The 17982-nt window shown below is 48.1% G+C and overlaps 2 protein-coding genes across 2 annotated transcripts in view; one reads left to right on the top strand and one right to left on the bottom strand.

Annotated features, from left to right (window-relative positions):
- LOC310701289 (uncharacterized protein) overlaps positions 1–5188 on the bottom strand; it is a 229835-nt gene extending 224647 nt beyond the window's left edge. The window contains exons 1-4 of the mRNA XM_083491957.1: positions 5010–5188; positions 3793–4296; positions 1238–2001; positions 802–919 (exon numbers count right to left, since the gene is read on the bottom strand). Of these exons, the coding sequence (XP_083348083.1) occupies positions 802–919; positions 1238–2001; positions 3793–4285 (1375 nt within the window). The 5' untranslated portion in view covers positions 4286–4296; positions 5010–5188. The remainder of the gene's footprint in view (positions 1–801; positions 920–1237; positions 2002–3792; positions 4297–5009) is intronic.
- A 422-nt stretch (positions 5189–5610) lies between these two features.
- On the top strand, positions 5611–14669 carry LOC310701368 (uncharacterized protein). Its single transcript, XM_083492142.1, has 4 exons — positions 5611–5754; positions 7353–8362; positions 8980–9088; positions 10363–14669. The coding sequence occupies exons 2-4, from the start codon at positions 7559–7561 to the stop codon at positions 11379–11381; spliced, it is 1932 nt and encodes a 643-aa protein (XP_083348268.1). The 5' UTR covers positions 5611–5754; positions 7353–7558; the 3' UTR covers positions 11382–14669.
- Positions 14670–17982: the final 3313 nt, after the last annotated feature.

The following is a 17982-nucleotide window of genomic DNA, read 5'->3' as shown; positions in this document are numbered from 1 at the left end:
CGCTGGAGCGGTACCTATTTCTCTACTTGCACTTTGACGTCCTTTCGAACTACTAGGTTGGCAGGAGCAGGGACCAAGCAACGGGAGCTCATCCTGTCGCGGGGATTCGAACCACCAACCTTCTGATCAGCAAGTCCTAGGCTCTGTGGTTTAACCCACAGCACCACCATGGTCCCTTTTTTATTGTATCTTACTTGTGTATTAATGTAACGTTCACGACTCAGGAGTCTTTGGCCCGCAAAGCAGTATATGAATAATTGTCTGGTTTTATAATTTTATGATGCTTTAACATGTATATTACACATCATCATAGTGGTAGTCATTTTTTTTTGGTTGGTGGTTTAGAAATATTCCTGCAAATATATAAATAAAACATAACATAGCATGTATTTTAGACTATGAGTCTATGAGGGCAGTGACAATCTTTAAGCTGTTCTGGAAACCATTCCCAGTGCATCCCAAGGTAAAAATGCTTAAAATAAATACAATGTTAATTACCGTATTGGCCTGAATATAAGCCTCACTTCCCTCTCCACCCAAATTCTGACCGTGAAAAGTTAAAGTGCGGCTTAAATTCGCAACCTTACAAAAATGGGCTTCTACAATATCGCTGCTGAAACAGACATGCGGTAAAACGGAACAGGTGTGAGTGCCTGCAGAATTTTAAGGGAGTGACTTATATTCGGGTATTGTCTTTTTTTCTTTTTGCCCCTTGAATTTTAAAGGTGTGGCTTATATTCGGGTGCGGCTTACATTCGGGCCAATACGGTAATAAACCTTTACCCAGCAAGCTGGCCTCACCATCCTCCTCCGGCTTGACCTCCATAGGCAAAGGCGACTCCATGGCACTGGACTCCACAGCATTCGACGGATCCCATTCTGCCTTGGGGGAATTAGCAGCCGCCTTGTCCAAAGGCCCCTGTACTTGGAATGAGAAATGAATGGTTTTGTGATGCCACTACTCAGAAACCTAGGGAGCCATTTCCCTTGAGGGCAAGCTCCTCTCTCCATTTTGCTTGCACTTTTTCTTAAGGGGAGAGACGACAGAGCTTGAATTGAAGGGGAAAAGGTGCGGCAAGGGGCACCAGCTTCCCTGGCTACCAGCGAAGGCCAACAACCTGGGGACAGCTCCAGTCTGTCTCTCCTTTCTGGCTTTACCTCTCTAGAAGACCAAGATATAAAGGGGGCTATTGAGATGGAGGAACAGAACTCCTGGCAATTTAGCCACACTGAGTACCCTCACCTTTCGTCCCAGCACCTTGACCTCACACAGCCTCAGCAAGAAATCCTCTGCCAGAGCCACCGCTCGGGCGCAGGTCTCGGGGCCCCGTTCTCTCACCCAGCTCTGCATTTCCGGAGGCAGGATGGCCAGGAACTGCTCCAAGATCACCAGATCCAGAATCTGCTCTTTGGTGTGTGCATCCGGTGCCAGCCACCGGTGGCAAAGTTCACGGAGTTGGCTCAAGCCCTCTCGGGGGCCCCCAGCCTCCTTGTAGCCAAACTGCCGGAAGCGCCGGCAACGCAACTCCAAGCTGGTGGTGTTTTCCTCATCCGGAACCTCTTCCTTCACTTTCACAGAAGGATCCAGCCTTTGACCGGCCTCATTGGACTCTCTGAGTAGGCCTGGAAAGGGTTGGGCCATGCGCTCTCCTGCAGGCCACCAGATGGTATCCACAATGGCCTTGACAGAGGCCTGGAAGTCCTCAGCATCCTCCTTTGACCAGAGCTGAGGCAGACATGGGCTTTGCCGCCCCCATCCCGACTGAGGAGACTGCATCCTCCTCAGGAACTCCTGCCACTGGGTCTCCCAGTGCTGTTGAAGCGCCTCACCTGGTTCCTTTTTAATTTGTGGTGGGGCTGCCCTGGTCAGAAGCTCCTGAACGGTCCCAACCTGAACAACACAAAGATCTTGTCCTCCTGCCTCCAATTCCTCTTTGGCCTCGGGGCCCGCTAGGCCCAGTTCTTCCATTTTGTTTGGTTCTGAAAATTTCTTCTCAAGTTCTGAAAGCAAGCAAAAAAAAAAAAAAAGGGAGTGTGTGAAGTCGTCCTTGCTTCTGACCTGTCCTGAATCTACTGCCCATCACTGTCATTGAAAGAACCCAAATTATTATTGATTTATTTTATTTGAACTGATATCCCACCCTTCCTCTACAAGGAGCCAGGACAGCAAGCACATTCACAGGGATGCATTCTAAAAACAGTTACAGGTAAAAAACATCTCTAGTAACATTCATACCACAGCCCCTCCAAGTGTCAGCCTTTTCAGCTGTGTTAACTACAAACACCAAAATCTGGGATCCCTTCAAAACTGGTGTCAAAGTCATTTTGCAGAGAAAACCCTGCATCTTGCAGCTCCCCACAAAGTAACTGATACTTCAAAGCAGGTTTGTACTTGATGCTCCCAAATCCAACGTTGTCCGATTCACTTTTGGCAAACGTTTTGCAGCAACTCTCCCCCCCCCCCCCCGCATTTTGCAGGGCCCCACAAACGGAGCGATTGACACTCAAACCTGGTGGTCACCAAAAACCCAACCTCGTCCAATTCACTCCAAACTGGCACAAAACTTTGGCAAAAGTATTACAGCAAAACCCCCGTAAAAAAACCCTGCAGGTGAGTTCCCTTCAGAGCTTTGCACTTTGCTACCTGCAAGACATTACCTGCAGGCAGATGACTAGGTTCAGGATCACCAAATGTTATACTGTCATCTGGATATTGGTGAGAAAGAGCAGTTGCTGACATATTTTCATTTGCCTTTTTAAAAATGCTCTCTTTCTCTTGCAACTTCAGATTCAGGTAGGTAGCTGTGTTGGTCTGACACAGTCAAAATATATATAAAAATAAAAAAATTGTTCAGTAGCACCTTAGACACCAACTAAGTTTGTTCTGAGTATACGTTTTCGTGTGCATGCACACTTCTTCAGATACCAAAAAAGTGTGCATGCACACAAAAGCTTATACCCAGAACAAACTTAGTTAGTCTCTAAGGTGCTACTGGACAATTTTTTTTATTTTTATTTTTTATCTTGCAACTCAAGAGTTTTCTTTTCAGGTTTGGTTGATGCTTATCACTGAAGCGCCCCTTGTAAGAACATTGCATTACTACTGGGCCTTCTGCTGGAGGCATTGCTTTAATGCATCCAATGAACTGTGACTTGCAAAACGAGCATTCTCCTGTCACTTTCAAATACAGTGGTACCTCGGGTCAAGTACCATATTTTTTGCTGTATAAGACTCACTTTTTCCCTCCTAAAAAGGGGAAATGTGTGTGTCTTATGGAGCGAATGCAGGCTGTGCAGCTATCCCAGAAGCCAGAACAGAAAGAGGGATTGCTGCTTTCACTGTGCAGCGATCCCTCTTGCTGTTCTGGCTTCTGAGATTCAGAATATTTTTTTTCTTGTTTTCCTACTCCAAAAATTAGGTGCGTCTTGTGGTCTGGTGCATCTTATAGAGCGAAAAATACGGTACTTAATTCGTTCTGGAGGTCCGTACTTAACCTGAAACTGTTCTTAACCTGAAGCACCACTTTAGCTAATGGGGCCTCCTGCTGCTGCTGCACCGCCAGAGCACGATTTCTGTTCTCATCCTGAAGCAAAGTTCTTAACTCAAGGTACTATTTCTGGGTTGGCAGAGTCTGTAACCCGAAGCGTATGTAACCTGAAGCATATGTAACCCGAGGTACCACTGCATTTTTGTGCCTGGTCTAACACAGAGACCTTACCTCCCTTACATCTTACCTTACAAGGCAATTCCAAATGAGACCACACATGAATATTTAGCTTGTGAGTCCATACCTATATTGTAGGTTCGAATGGAGTTCTCTCTCCTGCTCCTGTATGTCAAATCTTCTGGTGAAATCTCAGCCCATTCCTCTGTAGAAAATGTGACTGTGAATTTCTTTCTGTCCAGAGTTTCATCAACAATTTTTTGGTTGCTCAAAAAGTACTCCTCCTCCTCCTCGCTTTCGTCAGTGCTTCCATCCATATTGTGGTCTCTGGACTCATCAGAGGATAAATCTGATGAATGCTCATGATTTCCCCGGTCAGAAGCAACAGGTTCTGTACAATTTCCCAAGGTTTGGTAGACCTCATAGCGACCCCCGAGGACAGCTAGGTACAGATTGTATGCAGTAATGTTGATTTTCTTCTTTGCAAGTTTCTCACTAAGTCTTCGCCAAACCATGTGGTTTCTTCCAGAAATTTTTCCATTCTCCTGCAGTATTGCTTCCCTTTCTTCAACAAGCAAAGGGGTCACCTCAGAAATAGGAAACGTGCGCTGTCTTGGCATTGTTTAATGTACTATGGGAAATATATGAGAAACACAATTTATTTCATAAAATTTATACACCACTTTATTCTTTTTTTAAAAGAAAAAAACCCTCAAAGCTAAAGTAAGCCTTTCCCAATCTTTAACCTCCTGAGTCGTTTTTTTTTTATATTCTAACTGTTTTTGGACTCCCTTTAAAGCCTCTTGACGACCACGGGAAACCTAAAGTAAACCCCGTAACACACAAGATTTTTTCTGTGTTTTGATGGTCTAAATTCTCTGCAATAAGAGTTAAATGCAACAGCCACCCTTTTATGTAGAAGTGAACTGGTCAGTCTGGAGTTGCCCTTGATGACTGAACCTATAACCTTCTGAATGCCAAACAGATGCCCTTTCCACCCAGCCACAGCCCTTCCCGGGGCTAGGCAGAGGGGCAGGCCTGGGGGGGGGGGCAGCTGGACAGACAACCTTCGAGTTAGGGGCAGGCATGGAGGAAGCTGTGGATCTCTAGATGTTGCGCTACAGCCCCCACCCTCCCTAGCTATGTTGCCTGTGCTGACTGGGGGCTGATGGGAGCTGGGAGCCCAACATCTGAAGGGCCACAGATTTCACCCACCCACCACCCCACCACCCCCTAACCCAGAGCGCGTGTTTGGGGACGTCTGCCTTCTGCCCTGCAAAGCACCAGATCTTTGCTCTCCCCTCTGATCTCTCCCCTTTCTTTCATCCCCCTGCAACCACTCACTTCTTTCCAGCCTCTGTCTCTGCTGCAGCTTCTCCCTTGCAGGAGATCCCACAGATCCACCCAAGTTTAGACCATGCAAAAGGCAGCTTCTACTTTTTATTATTATTATTTATTATTATTATCAAGCCATAGAGAGGCAGCGGCAGGAAAAGGAAGGGATCGCTGATAAATAAACCGGGGTCCCTCTAGGAATCTCAGCTCAGTCCATTTAACCACTTTAACCCCACGCCTAACAAAGCGAGGAGCCACTAAGCGGCAAATGCCCTAATCCAAATGCTTTTCAACTTGTTTTATTTATCCTTGGAAAGTTCTGATTTTTTAAAAATGGTATATTATTGTTAATATTCTTGTTATTGTTAATATTATATAATATTATATTATTGCAACCCTGGGATTGTAGCTTCAGTGCCTGCTTTTGTGCAGGAAGGATAAAGTTGCGTTGTGTTGTTTTGTTTTACTTGCCGCAAACCTAGAAAAAAAGAAGTTGTGCTCCTTGGTTTTTCTCCTCCTCCGTCTCTTGTCTCTCGGGCGAGGCGCTCCAAGGGTTAAACCTAGAGACTCCCCCATTGCCTAGAGAGGCCCAGGACTCTTGGAGAGAGTTTTTTTGGGGGGATTTAAATACTGGACGCACCTTCCTGTTCTGTTCTAGCTACCCTGGGGAGAAAGAAAAAGAAAAAAAATTGGCTTTGGGATTTCCCAGGAGTAGTATTGTTGGGGGAGGTCGGTGCATTTGGAGGAAAGGTGAGTAAATAATTACAAAGGGGGGGGGATTTCTTGCTGCTTTTCAGAGAGCAGAAAAAAACTGGACTTGGACGGAGGATGCAATCTGAAATCTTATTTCCTTGCAACCATCAAGTTCAGCCTGGGAGCAAGTGGTTTGCAAAAGGGCTGATTTCCAGAGAAGAAAGCGACCAGTGAATCCAGAACTGTCAGATCTTCACATCGCCTTCCCTATAGGCGTTTGCCTTTAAATGGCGGCGCTGACCTGCAGGAATTAAGCCCGCAGGAGCTGCTGCTTAGCCGGCGTGGAGATCGGCGCGGATCACCTGCTGGTTTGCTGCGGATCCAAAAGGGTGCAGCCCGGCGCTGCTGCATAAACGGGCCCTTTCTCTCTGTGTGTATACGTTGCTTGTTTGCTTTCCCCCTCCCTTTGTAGCCTGCAGATCAGACAAGTGGGCATGCACACAAGCCCGGGTCCAAGGCACTTGCATATTAACCTGCAAAGCTCGGAGCAGCAGCGTGAGACCCAGATCGGACAGGGTGAGCCTGTTGTTGGACTCAGACGCCTGTCAGTATGGTCAGTGGCCAAGAATGATGGGATTTGTAGTCCACCGGCATCTGGGGTTGCCACAGGCCACCCATCCCCAAAAGTGCCTTCTCCCTGACTAACTTACCCGCTTGCTAAGAAATGCTGGGGATGCCACCCCCAATGCTAAAACTAAATATGTGGTGACACGGGAAATGGCGTTCTCAGTGCAGAGATTTGAGCAGCGCCAAATCTTTGTGGGTTTTTGGTGCCAGCTAAAAATGTCTATATTTACCCAGGCCATTTATTAACAGACCCTGTGTTTGCTGCTACATGGCAGCAATTCGTTGTTGCTTCCCCCCTAATAATAATAATAATAATAATAATTTATTTATACCCTGCCCATCTGGGTGGGTTTCCTACTCTGGGTGGCTTCCAACAAAATATTAAAAATACATTAAAACATCAGTCATTAAAAACTTCCGTAAACAGGGCTGCCATCAGATGTCTTCTAAAAGTCAGATAGTTGTTTATTTCCTTGACATCTGGTGGGAGGGCGTTCCACAGGGCAGGCGCCACTACTGAGAAGGCCCTCTGCCTGGTTCCCTGTAACTTCACTTTTGGCAGGGAGGGAACCGCCAGAAGGGCTGAATGATGGGGGTGGAGACGCTCCTTCAGCCCTGCATCCAAACTGTCATCACCCCAAAGCGCTAACTTCATTTACAATTTATTTTTATGATGTTAAGTTGTTGTTGTTTTAAAAACTGATATTGTGTTTTGATACCGTAACCTGCCACGAGACCTTAGGGTAAAGGGCAGGTAATAAATGAATGAATGAATGAATGAATGAATAAATAAATAAATAAATAAATAACATTAACAAAATACAGTTAAAACAGTAACAGCCAGCATCAGTTTAGGTTCCAATCGTGCGCCTGCTTACAGGGAGTAAATCCCATTGAATTGAATTTGGCCATTAATAGGTAGTAAGTTATGTTTCTCACAGTCTGTGCTTGTTTTTCCCCCTCTCAGAATCATAGAACCATAGAGTTGGAAGAGACCACCAGGGCCATCGAGTCCAACCCCCTGCCAAACAGGAAACTTCACTGCATAAGTATGTTGAGTGACGTACCGCTTGTTTAAAAACACAAAATCCCCACTTCTATGGAAAACAACCTCTTCTTTTGACCAAATCGCAGAGCAGGGCAGGGCTGTGAGAGCAGCAAAGAGGAATCCGGAAGATTCCAACAAGTTCTCAGGGAGAACTACAAGTCCAGCGTTCCACTCTTTTCTCTGAGAGGAAATGGCAACCAAGAAAGGGTCTGCGCCGGCTGGCAGATGCCAGGCCACACCAGCGCCTTCCAGTGTCAAAATGGAGGAACGTGACCCAGCAGGCCCCAAACCGGCCGAGGGAGCAGAAAAAGCGGGGAAATCTCCTCGTGTCCTTCAGGTTGGGACCATCAGAGAGTTCCTTGACTGGGCTGCCCCGCTGCAAGTGAAACAGGAGCCCGATGAGGGTTTGCCTGAATGCTGGGAAGCCCAGTGGCAAGAGTTCCTCCGAGCCATGCAGTCCTCTCACTTGGGATGGGGCAACCCGCCAGTGACAGAGGAAGCTGCGCCATGGGGGGACAACAAGGCCTTCTTCGCCTCTTTCGAGCGGCTAGCTGGGACCTGCCACTTGCCACGACGGGAGTGGCTGGCCCGCTTGCTACCGGTCTTGAGCCGGGAGGCCAAAGAGGCCTACAGCAACCTCAGCCTGCAGGACCGAGGAGAGTACGGCAAAGTCAAGGCGGCCATTTTGAAGGTGGACGCCATCCGCATGGAGACGCAGCGCCAGCGCTTCCGGCAGTTCCGCTACCACGAGGCCAAGGGTCCCCGGGAGGTGTGCGGCCAGCTCCGGGAGCTGTGCCGCAGTTGGCTGAAGCCGGAGAAGCACACCAAAGAGCAGATCTTGGACCTCCTGGTTCTCGAGCAATTCCTCACCCTCCTGCCCCAGGAAATCCAGAGCTGGGTGAGGGAGCACGACCCGGAGACCTGCGCCCAAGCAGTGCCGCTGGCCGAGGCATTCCTGCTGAGGCGGCGAGAGGCCGAGAGGAAGGAAAAACAGGTAACTTCTCTTAATCTTGTTCCAGGTAGCTTGCGGCAGGAGCTTCCGTGGTCGCCTCGGAGCTCAGCATTTTACAAAAGCGCTGCACAGAGATGGCTCTCAGAAACCAAATTCCTTGAGCTTTGCGTAATATGTGTTTGGTTTCCTACCTGCACCACTTATTTGCATGCGGACAAATGTAATTTAAAGCCACATGAGTACCTGCAAATATCAGGGATTTCATGTTTCTTGAATTGATTTTAGAATGAATTGATTTTAGAATGCATTTCAATTAACTGATTGTGATTTTATGTAAACTGTGTTACTTTTATTGTTGCTAGCCACTCTGAGCCCGGCTTCGGCTGGGGAGGGCAGGATATAAATAAAATTATTTATTATTATTATTATTATTATTATTATTATTATTATTATTATTATTATTATTAGCACATGGGCACCTGCGGGAACAGGATGCTGAACTAAATGGGCCATTGGCCTGAATCACCATGTTCTTACGATATCTGTGTTCTGGTTTGTGTATTAAGTTAGGAAGTGCAAATGATGTAGGTTTGCATTGAGAAGCAAGCCAAACTAATTTCTTCCCCCGTTTCATACGTTTAAATTAACTACTGTTGCAGGCACTGGAAGCCCCGGCTGTGAATCGTCCCGAGGCAAAGCCATCTCCCATGGGTCCCGGACTGAAGCGGCTGTGCAGAGAGGTGAAGCAAGAGGAAGCCAGAGCACTGGGTAAGGATTTGCTGCCTTCTAGGCATCAGAGTTTATTACGTGTTTCTTAGGGCCTTGGCCTGCCTACTTCTGTCTTGGGAGTGTGAGCAGTTTGCAGTAGCTCTGAGAGCGTACCCAGGCCCTTTCTTTCCATGAAAGGACTGACAGCCGCGGATTTTGTCTGGGCCCAGGAAGGCCAAGGCTCCATCCCATTGCTGAACTACAACTCCCATCAGCCCTAGCAAGCATGGTCAATAGTCAGCATTATGGGAGCAATAGAACAACTGGAAGGCTATAGGTTCCTCATCTCTGGTATATGAGACAAGCCTTCCTTTGCAGTCCAAATGATACAGCTCAGGCAGAGGTCTACTTCTTTGAAAACTAGACTATAGTAAAGGAGTCTAGTTGGGATTTGGGGTTGGAACATGATTGCTGGGCCTATTCATTCTGCCCTCTGAAAAACTCATCGGCTCATGTGAAAAGGGTTACTTTCTCTTCAGCATCTTGGGAGACACAAGTATATATCATTTTTATTAAGTCTCAAACAATATTCCAAAGCATTTATCATCATATACATTTTTTTAAAAAACATACAAAGTTTCTTCTTTACTCCCTCCCCCCCTTTCCTGGTGTTTGTTTTTTATTCCTTTTTATTAGCTGTTTTATAACACAGATATTTTTTATTATCTAAACCCTGCTTTCGTTAAAGCTTTTATATTTCAAAACCTGACCACGACTTCATATATTGGTGATCTATCAGTGGGTGGTCTCCAATCCTCCTTAAACACTTCGTCATTATGCCCTCTTCGTTTGGCACTTAATTTCGCCATTTTAGCATAGCCCATCAGTTTCATAAGCCTTTCCTCCTTAGTTGGTAATCCTTGCTCTTTCCACCTCTGTGCATATGAAGTTCTAGCTGATGTTGTCGCATACGTAAACAAACTACCGTATTTCTTGCTCTATAAGACTCACTTTTTCCCTCCTAAAAAGTAAGGGGAAACGTGTGTGTGTCTTATGGAGCGAATGCAGGCTGTGCAGCTATCCCAGAAGCCAGAACAGCAAGAGGGATTGCTGCTTTCACTGTGCAGTGATCCCTCTTGCTGTTCTGGCTTCTGAGATTCAGAATATTTTTTTTCTTGTTTTCCTCCTCCAAAAACTAGGTGCGTCTTGTGGTGTGGTGCGTCTTATAGAGCGAAAAATATGGTATCCAGTTTTCTTGGGATCTCTGTCCCCGTATTGGGAGACACAAGTCCATTAGGAAACGTGAGGTCTCTTCTTCCCCCCCTTTCTTTTAGACAAAGGTAGCTCCAGCAGTGACTACGTGGAGAGGAGAGGAAACCGGAGCACAGAAAACGGCCTGAAGACTCCTAGCAGAGCCCGGCCGGGGGAAAGGCACTTCCAGAGTCCTGAGGGCAGGAAAGGTTTCCACCAAAACCCGGCCCTCATTAAACACCAGCGAGTCCACGCGGCAGAGAGTCCCCACCAGTGCCCGGATTGTGGGAAGCACTTCACTCAGCGCTCCAGCCTCACCATCCACCGGAGAATCCACACGGGCGAGAAGCCGTACCCTTGCCCCCAGTGCGGGAAGTGCTTCCGCCAGAGCTCGAACCTTCTCAAGCATCAGAGAATCCACTCGGGCGAGAAGCCGCACCAGTGCCCTGAGTGCGGGAAGTGCTTTGCTCAGCGCTCGAACCTTCTCATCCACCAGAGAACCCACACCGGTGAGATGCCCTACGTGTGCTCCGAGTGCGGGGCCTGCTTCAGCCAGCACCGAGGCCTGGTCACCCACCAGAGGATCCACATGGAAGAGATGCCGTATGGCTACGGCTGCCCAGACTGCGGAAAGTGCTTCCAGCAGAACTCGGACCTCACCAAACACCTGAGGGTCCACACGGGCGAGAAGCCCTACAGCTGCCCTGAGTGCGGGAAGAGCTTCAGCTACAGCTCAAACCTCAGCAAACACCAGAGGATCCACACGGGCGAGAAGCCCTACCTGTGCAACGTCTGTGGGAAAAGCTTCAGCCACTTGTCGACCCGGAACACGCACCAGAGAGTCCACACAGGGGAGAGGCCGTACGGATGCACCGAGTGCGGGAAAAGGTTCATTTCCAGCTCAAAGCTCACGAGACACATGAGAACGCACTCGATATACACCCCTTACATCTGCAACGAGTGTGGGAGGAGCTTCAGCACTCATTCCTCCCTTACCACACATCAGAGAATCCACTCTGCCGAGAGCTACAGCGTGGGGAATTCCTGGGAGGCTGCTGAGCAGGGGCCCAGCAACCTCTCTGGCCGGGTATCACTTCTGTGACTGGTGCCTCTTGCCCTGTCCCTTTATGATTTAGCCTTTCCTGGTCACACAGGTCCATCTCAGCACTCGTAGAAAGGGTGCTAGTCCCTAAGGTGTTTGGAATCGGGAGGGCCTGCGCAATGCGGGCGGGAAGCGAGGATAGAGGAGGGTCTAGGATTAGTACTGGTGGTTTTTTGGAAAATAGAAGTAGGCTGAGAATAGGATAGTAAGGGGGAATGGAAGTGAGATTTCAGGCTTATATCGGCGGTTAGTTTTAGAAGCGGTGTGATGGCTAGTGCAGAACAGAGGAGCAAAGAAGCTTGTCATAGGCTGCTTCCCCATGAAGACAAATGGGCCTCCTTTTAGCGAAACGTGCCCCTAGCTGCGGTTTAGCAATGCAATAGCTAGATAGAAACTCCAGTTGCAGGGGCAGTATATCTTCGAACCATCTGCCTGGCACAAGGCAACAGGATAAAATTGTTTGATTCCTACCATGCTTAATGGTAAGTAGCTAGATCAGTCCACGTCCTCCTCAGCTTGATGCTATCCAACTGCTTTGACAACTCCCATCCTCCCAATGCTGGCAGGGGCTGATGGGAGTTGTAGTCCAAAACAGCTGGAGAGCCCTAAATTGGGAAAGGCTGATCTAGGTGCTCTTATTTGGGGAGTGGAATCCTGGATCAAGATGGGCAGCAAAGTGGTTCGGATCTTTTGAGAGGAGAGTGTTGCTTAACCCACAAATCGTCTTTAAAATAAAAATAAAATCGCAGCTACTCAACAACAAATTCTCTGGGTGGCTTACAAAACAAGACAGTAAGTTAAAAAGTTAAAACAATAAGCAATAAAAGGTGGGAGAAGGGGGGGAATACCTCTTTCCTGGCAGGAAAAGAAGCATAAACAATCCACAGCCCGGATTAAGCTACCCTAAGCTACAGCAGCCCACCTTAGAGAGTTGTTTGTAAGGATTCTTGGAATGCAGGTCACTTTGAACATTCAACCGTGCTCCATCCTTCTGTGTCCTCCATCGAGGGAACAGGCATTATAGCAGAGTTTGAGGACCATGAAAACACTCTAGGCAGGGGAGAGAGGCAGGGCCAGGAGGGTTGTGGCCTGGGAAGATGGGGTGCAATTTATAGAGAGTCCAAGGGTTCCCCGTGGTTCCCCCTGCCTGACCAAGAAACAAAAAGCACTCATTTTTGTTATTAAGCGTCGGCCAGACGAGTTCACAAAGGGTAGGTCCATTAGTGGCAATTAGTCTTCATAGCTTTATAAAGCTTCTGGGTTCAGGCGTAGTGTAGGACCAGTTTCCTGGTGGGTGGGAGGAGCCATGGGGGGGGGGCTTTGCTTCACATCCCACCCGTGGGGGCCACCCAGAGGCAGCTGGTTGGCTTCATTGCAGAGAAAATTTCTGGGCTTGATGGGCTTTTGTTCTGATCCAACAGGGCTTCCTTAGGATGGGATTGAGAAAGTTAAGGTTGATTCTCAGAGGCTGGGGGCGCAGGGGGGATTGGGCAGGTTCAGGCCACACTGTAGAACTGACCCCACCTTCCTCCTTTGTAAGTATTTCACTGCCATCTGTCCCTTTGGGACAAAATCCATCCCTTGAGAACATTGGCGTGCTTAGAGCTAAATTTGCCCTCCCTTCCACTGGCAGCAGGGAGCGGCCTGCAGGGGGCGCTGCGGTGTGTCCCTTGACCCATTGCCTGTAGCCTCTTGTATGAATCAGAGCAGTTGCTCTGCTCACTTTCACCTCTGGCCTCACCCGCCCCTGGCCCCTGGCAGGTGTCCCACAAGGCAATGTGGCCCTTGAGCTAAATGAAGCTCCCTGCCCCTGCTCTATATTGATACCGCCCTCAACATTCCAGAAATTGCACTCGTAAATAGCCAACCATGGAGGTGTCTGTGTGTACATGCCTCAAACCTGAGAAGGAGGGGAGGTGAAATGGTTAGAGGTTCTTGGGAACCTCCCACATGGCATTGCGGAGGCCCACTCAACTTTCCACATGCTGCCACTGTAACGTTACTGCTGTTACGAGGGATATATGGCCTAAGCATTGCTACACATGTGGAAAGCGAGTGGAAATCCTGGTTTGAAGAGCAGGTCTGCTCTGCACATTTGAGGCACATTCAGTGCACGTTTAAAGCATGTGACTTCCCCCCAAAGCATCCTGGGAGGTTTAGTTTCCCATTCACGGCCGCCACACTCAGTCGAGGTGGCAGAGAGAGCCCTCTTGGCTTTTCAGAACCTTCATTCGCCTGTGTCTTCCCACGCTGGCAAGATCACTCCAGCCGTGAGTTGCTTTTGCTTCCAAAGATCGATCTGAGATGAGGCACCGGGTGTCTCAGAGTTGGAAGGGACCCCGAGGGTCATCTAGTCCAAACCCTGGCAATGCAGGAATCTTTTGCCCAACGTGGGTCTCGAACCCAGGACCCTGAGATTAAGAGTCTCGGGCTCTGACGACTGAGCTATCCCTGACCCTACTGCACAGACCTTTGTGACAGAGGACTTTGCAGGCAGCACCTGAGTCCACTTTCCTGCTTGGCATCCCGATGGATTGTTGGAGAGGTGCAATAGCCTAGCTTGGGAAACACGCAGACCAGCTCATATCTGGGACCATGGACTCAGTGAGACACCATCAGAGGTGAAAATGCCACATGGTCACAGGGTGCTTGTGGTGGGTTTCATTTCTCACAAGCTGGCAGAGGGTGGCCACAGTTGGAAGGAGCGTGAAGAAGGCAGGAGGACTGAGTTGGCTGTTTCTCCTTCACGGAGCTGCAATTGCCAGGACCCATAACAAACTACAGTTCTTGAGATTCTTTGGCAGGGGGACATCATGTGCTTTAAATGTGCGTTGGGTGTGCTTTAAGCTCATGGTGCGGATTTGCTCTAAGACAGGGGTCAGCAAACTTTTTCAGCAGGGGGCCGGCCCACTGTCCCTTAGACCTTGGGGGGGCGGACTATATTTTGGGGGGGGGGGAATGAACGAATCTTATGTCCCACAAATAACCCAGAGATGCATTTTAAATAAAAGGACACATTCTACTCATGTAAAAACAAACTGATTCCCGGACCGTCTGTGGGCTGTATTTAGAAGGCGATTGGGCCAGATCCAGGCCCCGGGCCTTAATTTGCCTACCCATGCTCTTAAGAAGTTGACCTTGAAAGATTGCTTCCCCCAAGGTGAGATGGGAGATTTGTATTCTCCCGCATCGCTGGACTCCGTAGAGAGCACCCCTGGCTGAAGGCCGGGATTGTGTATACTTTTTGTGTGTGTTTTGAAAATAAAATAAAAATCGAGGCATCCTGTACTTGAGCTGTTGTCATATCAACCTTTTATTTTTTTCCAAATTCTGCAGGCCTGCGCACATTTGCTTGTTTTTTTAAAGCACGGTTTCTGCCAAGTATTTGATATCTTTCTCAGTCCTCCTCCCACAACTATCCGCCGCCCCCCCCCCCAGCTCTGACTTACACAACTTTGGCTAGTGTAGCTGATGTGCTTTGAGCACATGAGGCTTAGAAACCAGCTTAAAAAATATCAAAAGTCACGATTCCTATTTAAGTGAATTACACACTTAACTGCACACTTTGGCAGTCGCAAAACACATGCAGAGCACAGATTGGGAGTCTCCCTGAGATTTGCTCCTCCTCCGGAGGGCTTCCCTTAAGCCATCAATGGCTACCGGCTTCATCATATCCATCATTTTGATTGCCCAAAGACTAGAATCAATGTTACTATATATACATATAAATTATGCCAGTTGTTGGATTTCCTTTGTTCACCTGGTTTGTCACTGTGAGAACAGGATTCTCTTTTAGACAGTTCCTTGCCTGATCCAGCAGTGTTTTAAATTTGTTGTTAGCCGCCCTGAGCCCGGTTTCCTGAACCAGGAAGGGTGGGGTATAAATAAAATTTTATTATTATTATTATTTTATTATTATGATCTTATGTTCAGTGAGGAGTCCTTACTGGGTGCAATACTGAGCTTGATCAGAAGATGGCAGCAGGAAGCTGCTTCCTTAGCCTGATTTACCGACAGTGAGTGACAGACTTGAATGAGTAGCGATCTTGAATGAAACCCACTCAAAGGATATGATTCTGCTCTGATTCATATGAAATTGTAACTGTGGTGGAAATTCTTAGCCAGTTCCTGACCAGAGTTGAAGACGAAATCCCAGGCGTGTTGAAGCTGTGACTGGCCTGGCACAGCCTAGCAGGCTAAAGAAAATGGGGGGGGGGGGAATGTCCCTCTTGATGGCTATATGTAGGGATGAGGGAGAAATTTGTTTCATATCTTCCTATATGCATACAAAAGTAAGGCTGTTGTCATGCTGCAGTTTGCACAGCCACCAATAGGCGAACCTTGCTCTGAAGCGCCTTCCTACTCTGTTAAATGCAACTGCAGTGAGGTTCAGTGGAGGTGGGGGGAAGGCCCTTCAGGGAATGATTTGCCCCCCCCTTCAAAAAGGGGATGAGGCTTGAAGCGAGCTGCGATGGGAGGCTGTAGGACAAACTCTGGAGGGAGAGGGTGGGGAGGTTTGGGTGAGCTGTGAGAGGTGTGTGTGTGTCAGGAGCTCATCCTACACTCGAGAAGGACCCTGGTAGAGACACATGCCCAACTGGCATGTTCTTCCCTCCTGCTCAATCGTTCGGGAGCTTCAAAAGCTTTCAAAAGCCAGTGTGGTGTAGTGGTTAAGACTTGTACTCTGATGAACTGGGTTCGTGTCCCCGCTCCTCCACATGCAGCTGCTGGGTGACCTTGGGCTAGCCACACTTCTCTGAAGTCTCTCAGCCTCACTCACCTCATAGAATGTTTGTTGTGGGGGAGGAAGGGAAAGGAGAATGTTAGCTGCTTTGAGACTCGGGTAGTGATAAAGCGGGACATCAAATCTAAACTCTTCTCCTTCTCTTCTTTCTTCTGCCCGAACATCACAGTGACCAATGCCAACAGACATCGGCACACTTAGGGATCCGCAGAGTCTTCGCAGCTTGCGTGACAGAACTCAGCATTTTGGCTAATTTACTTTATTTACATATAAACACACACGGAGCACTGCAACATGGCTCCCTCTCTCTCTAGCTTCAGACAGCAAAAAGAAAAAGGACAAAGGACAATAGTCCCACTTCACGGAACACAGTAACACAAGCATCCCGTCTCTGCCACTTCCCACTCTGTGGAGTCGAAACATACACCGTCATGTGAAAGACAGCAATCCTATGACTGCAATCATTGAGCAGGAATTCTAACAGGGTGAGGTGTAAACAGATTGGGGACCAGTCAGGACTTGGCCAAGTGTGCGGAAAGCGGGGTTGGCAATGGTGTTGGCAAGCAGGCGTGGTTAGCAAGCATGGCCCCCTAGTTTTGTTTTATTTATTTATATATCACTCAACTACAATTATCACCATAAAAGACCTAAGAACAGCCTTGCTTGGTCAGACCAAAGGCCTATCTAGTCCCAGCACCCTCTTTTCACTGTGGCCAACCAGAGGCCTATGGGAAGATTGCAAACTGGACCTGAGCACAATATCACTCCCCTTTCTGGCAGCTTCCAGCAACTGCACTTCCGAAGCATTGGTGTGGAGGCTGCGCAGAGCCATCACGGTTGGTAGCCATCGATAGCCCCCTCCTCGACGAATCTGTCTAATCCTTTTAAATAGCAGTCTAGTCTGGTGACCATCACTCCCTCTCATGAGAACAAGTTTAGTTCAGGCACTGCGTAAAGAAGCACTTCCTTTGATCTGTCCTAAATCTCCCAGCATGCAGCTTCTCCGGACGTCCACAACTTCTGGCGTTATGTGAGAAGGAGAAAAAAATCTTTATCCACTTTCTTCATGCCGTGCAGAATGCTGTATTGTTTTTAACACTCGATTGGGAGCCGCCAAGAGTGGCTGGGGAAACTCAGCCAGATGGGCGGGGTATAAATAATAAATTATTATTATACAGTCATACCTCGGGTTAAATATGCTTCGGGTTGAGCATTTTCGGGTTGCGCTCCGTGGCGACCCGGAAATAATGGAATGCGTTACTTCCAGGTTTCGCCGCTCGCGCATGTGCAGACACGCTCAAAATGACGTCACGCGCATGTGCGGAAGTGATGAATTGTGACCTGCACACACGCAGACGCGGGTTGGGTTTGCTTCAGGATGTGAACGGGACTCCGGAACAGATCCCATTGGCATCCAGAGGTACCACTGTATTATTATTATTTATAAACTTCTACCTTTTTGCTTCCTGAGAAGAGAAGACTCCCTGGAAAAGACCCTGATGTTGGGAAAGATGGAGGGCACAAGGAGAAGGGGACAACAGAGGACGAGATGGTTGGATGGTGTTCTCGAAGCTACCAGCATGAGTTTGACCAAACTGCGGGAGGCAGTGGAAGACAGAAGTGCCTGGCGTGCTCTGGTCCAAGGGGTCACGAAGAGTCAGACACGACTAAACGACTAAACAACACCTTTTTGCTTCTTACTTGCTTTTTCCCTCTAAGCCCCAAAGTCCCGAATGCTGCAAATTTTCCTCATAGGAGAGTCTTCTGTTCTTATCTGGTTTAGATATCTAATTTCCACAGCGGCTAGACAGATTTCTCTTGGAAGCCATCAAGAAGGACTTTAGTGCAACAGCATGC

This window comes from Podarcis liolepis, assembly GCF_965112155.1.
Source record: "Podarcis liolepis genome assembly, chromosome: 2".
Classification (NCBI taxonomy): Eukaryota; Metazoa; Chordata; class Lepidosauria; order Squamata; family Lacertidae; genus Podarcis; species Podarcis liolepis.
This window is presented reverse-complemented; position numbering and strand designations above follow the sequence as displayed.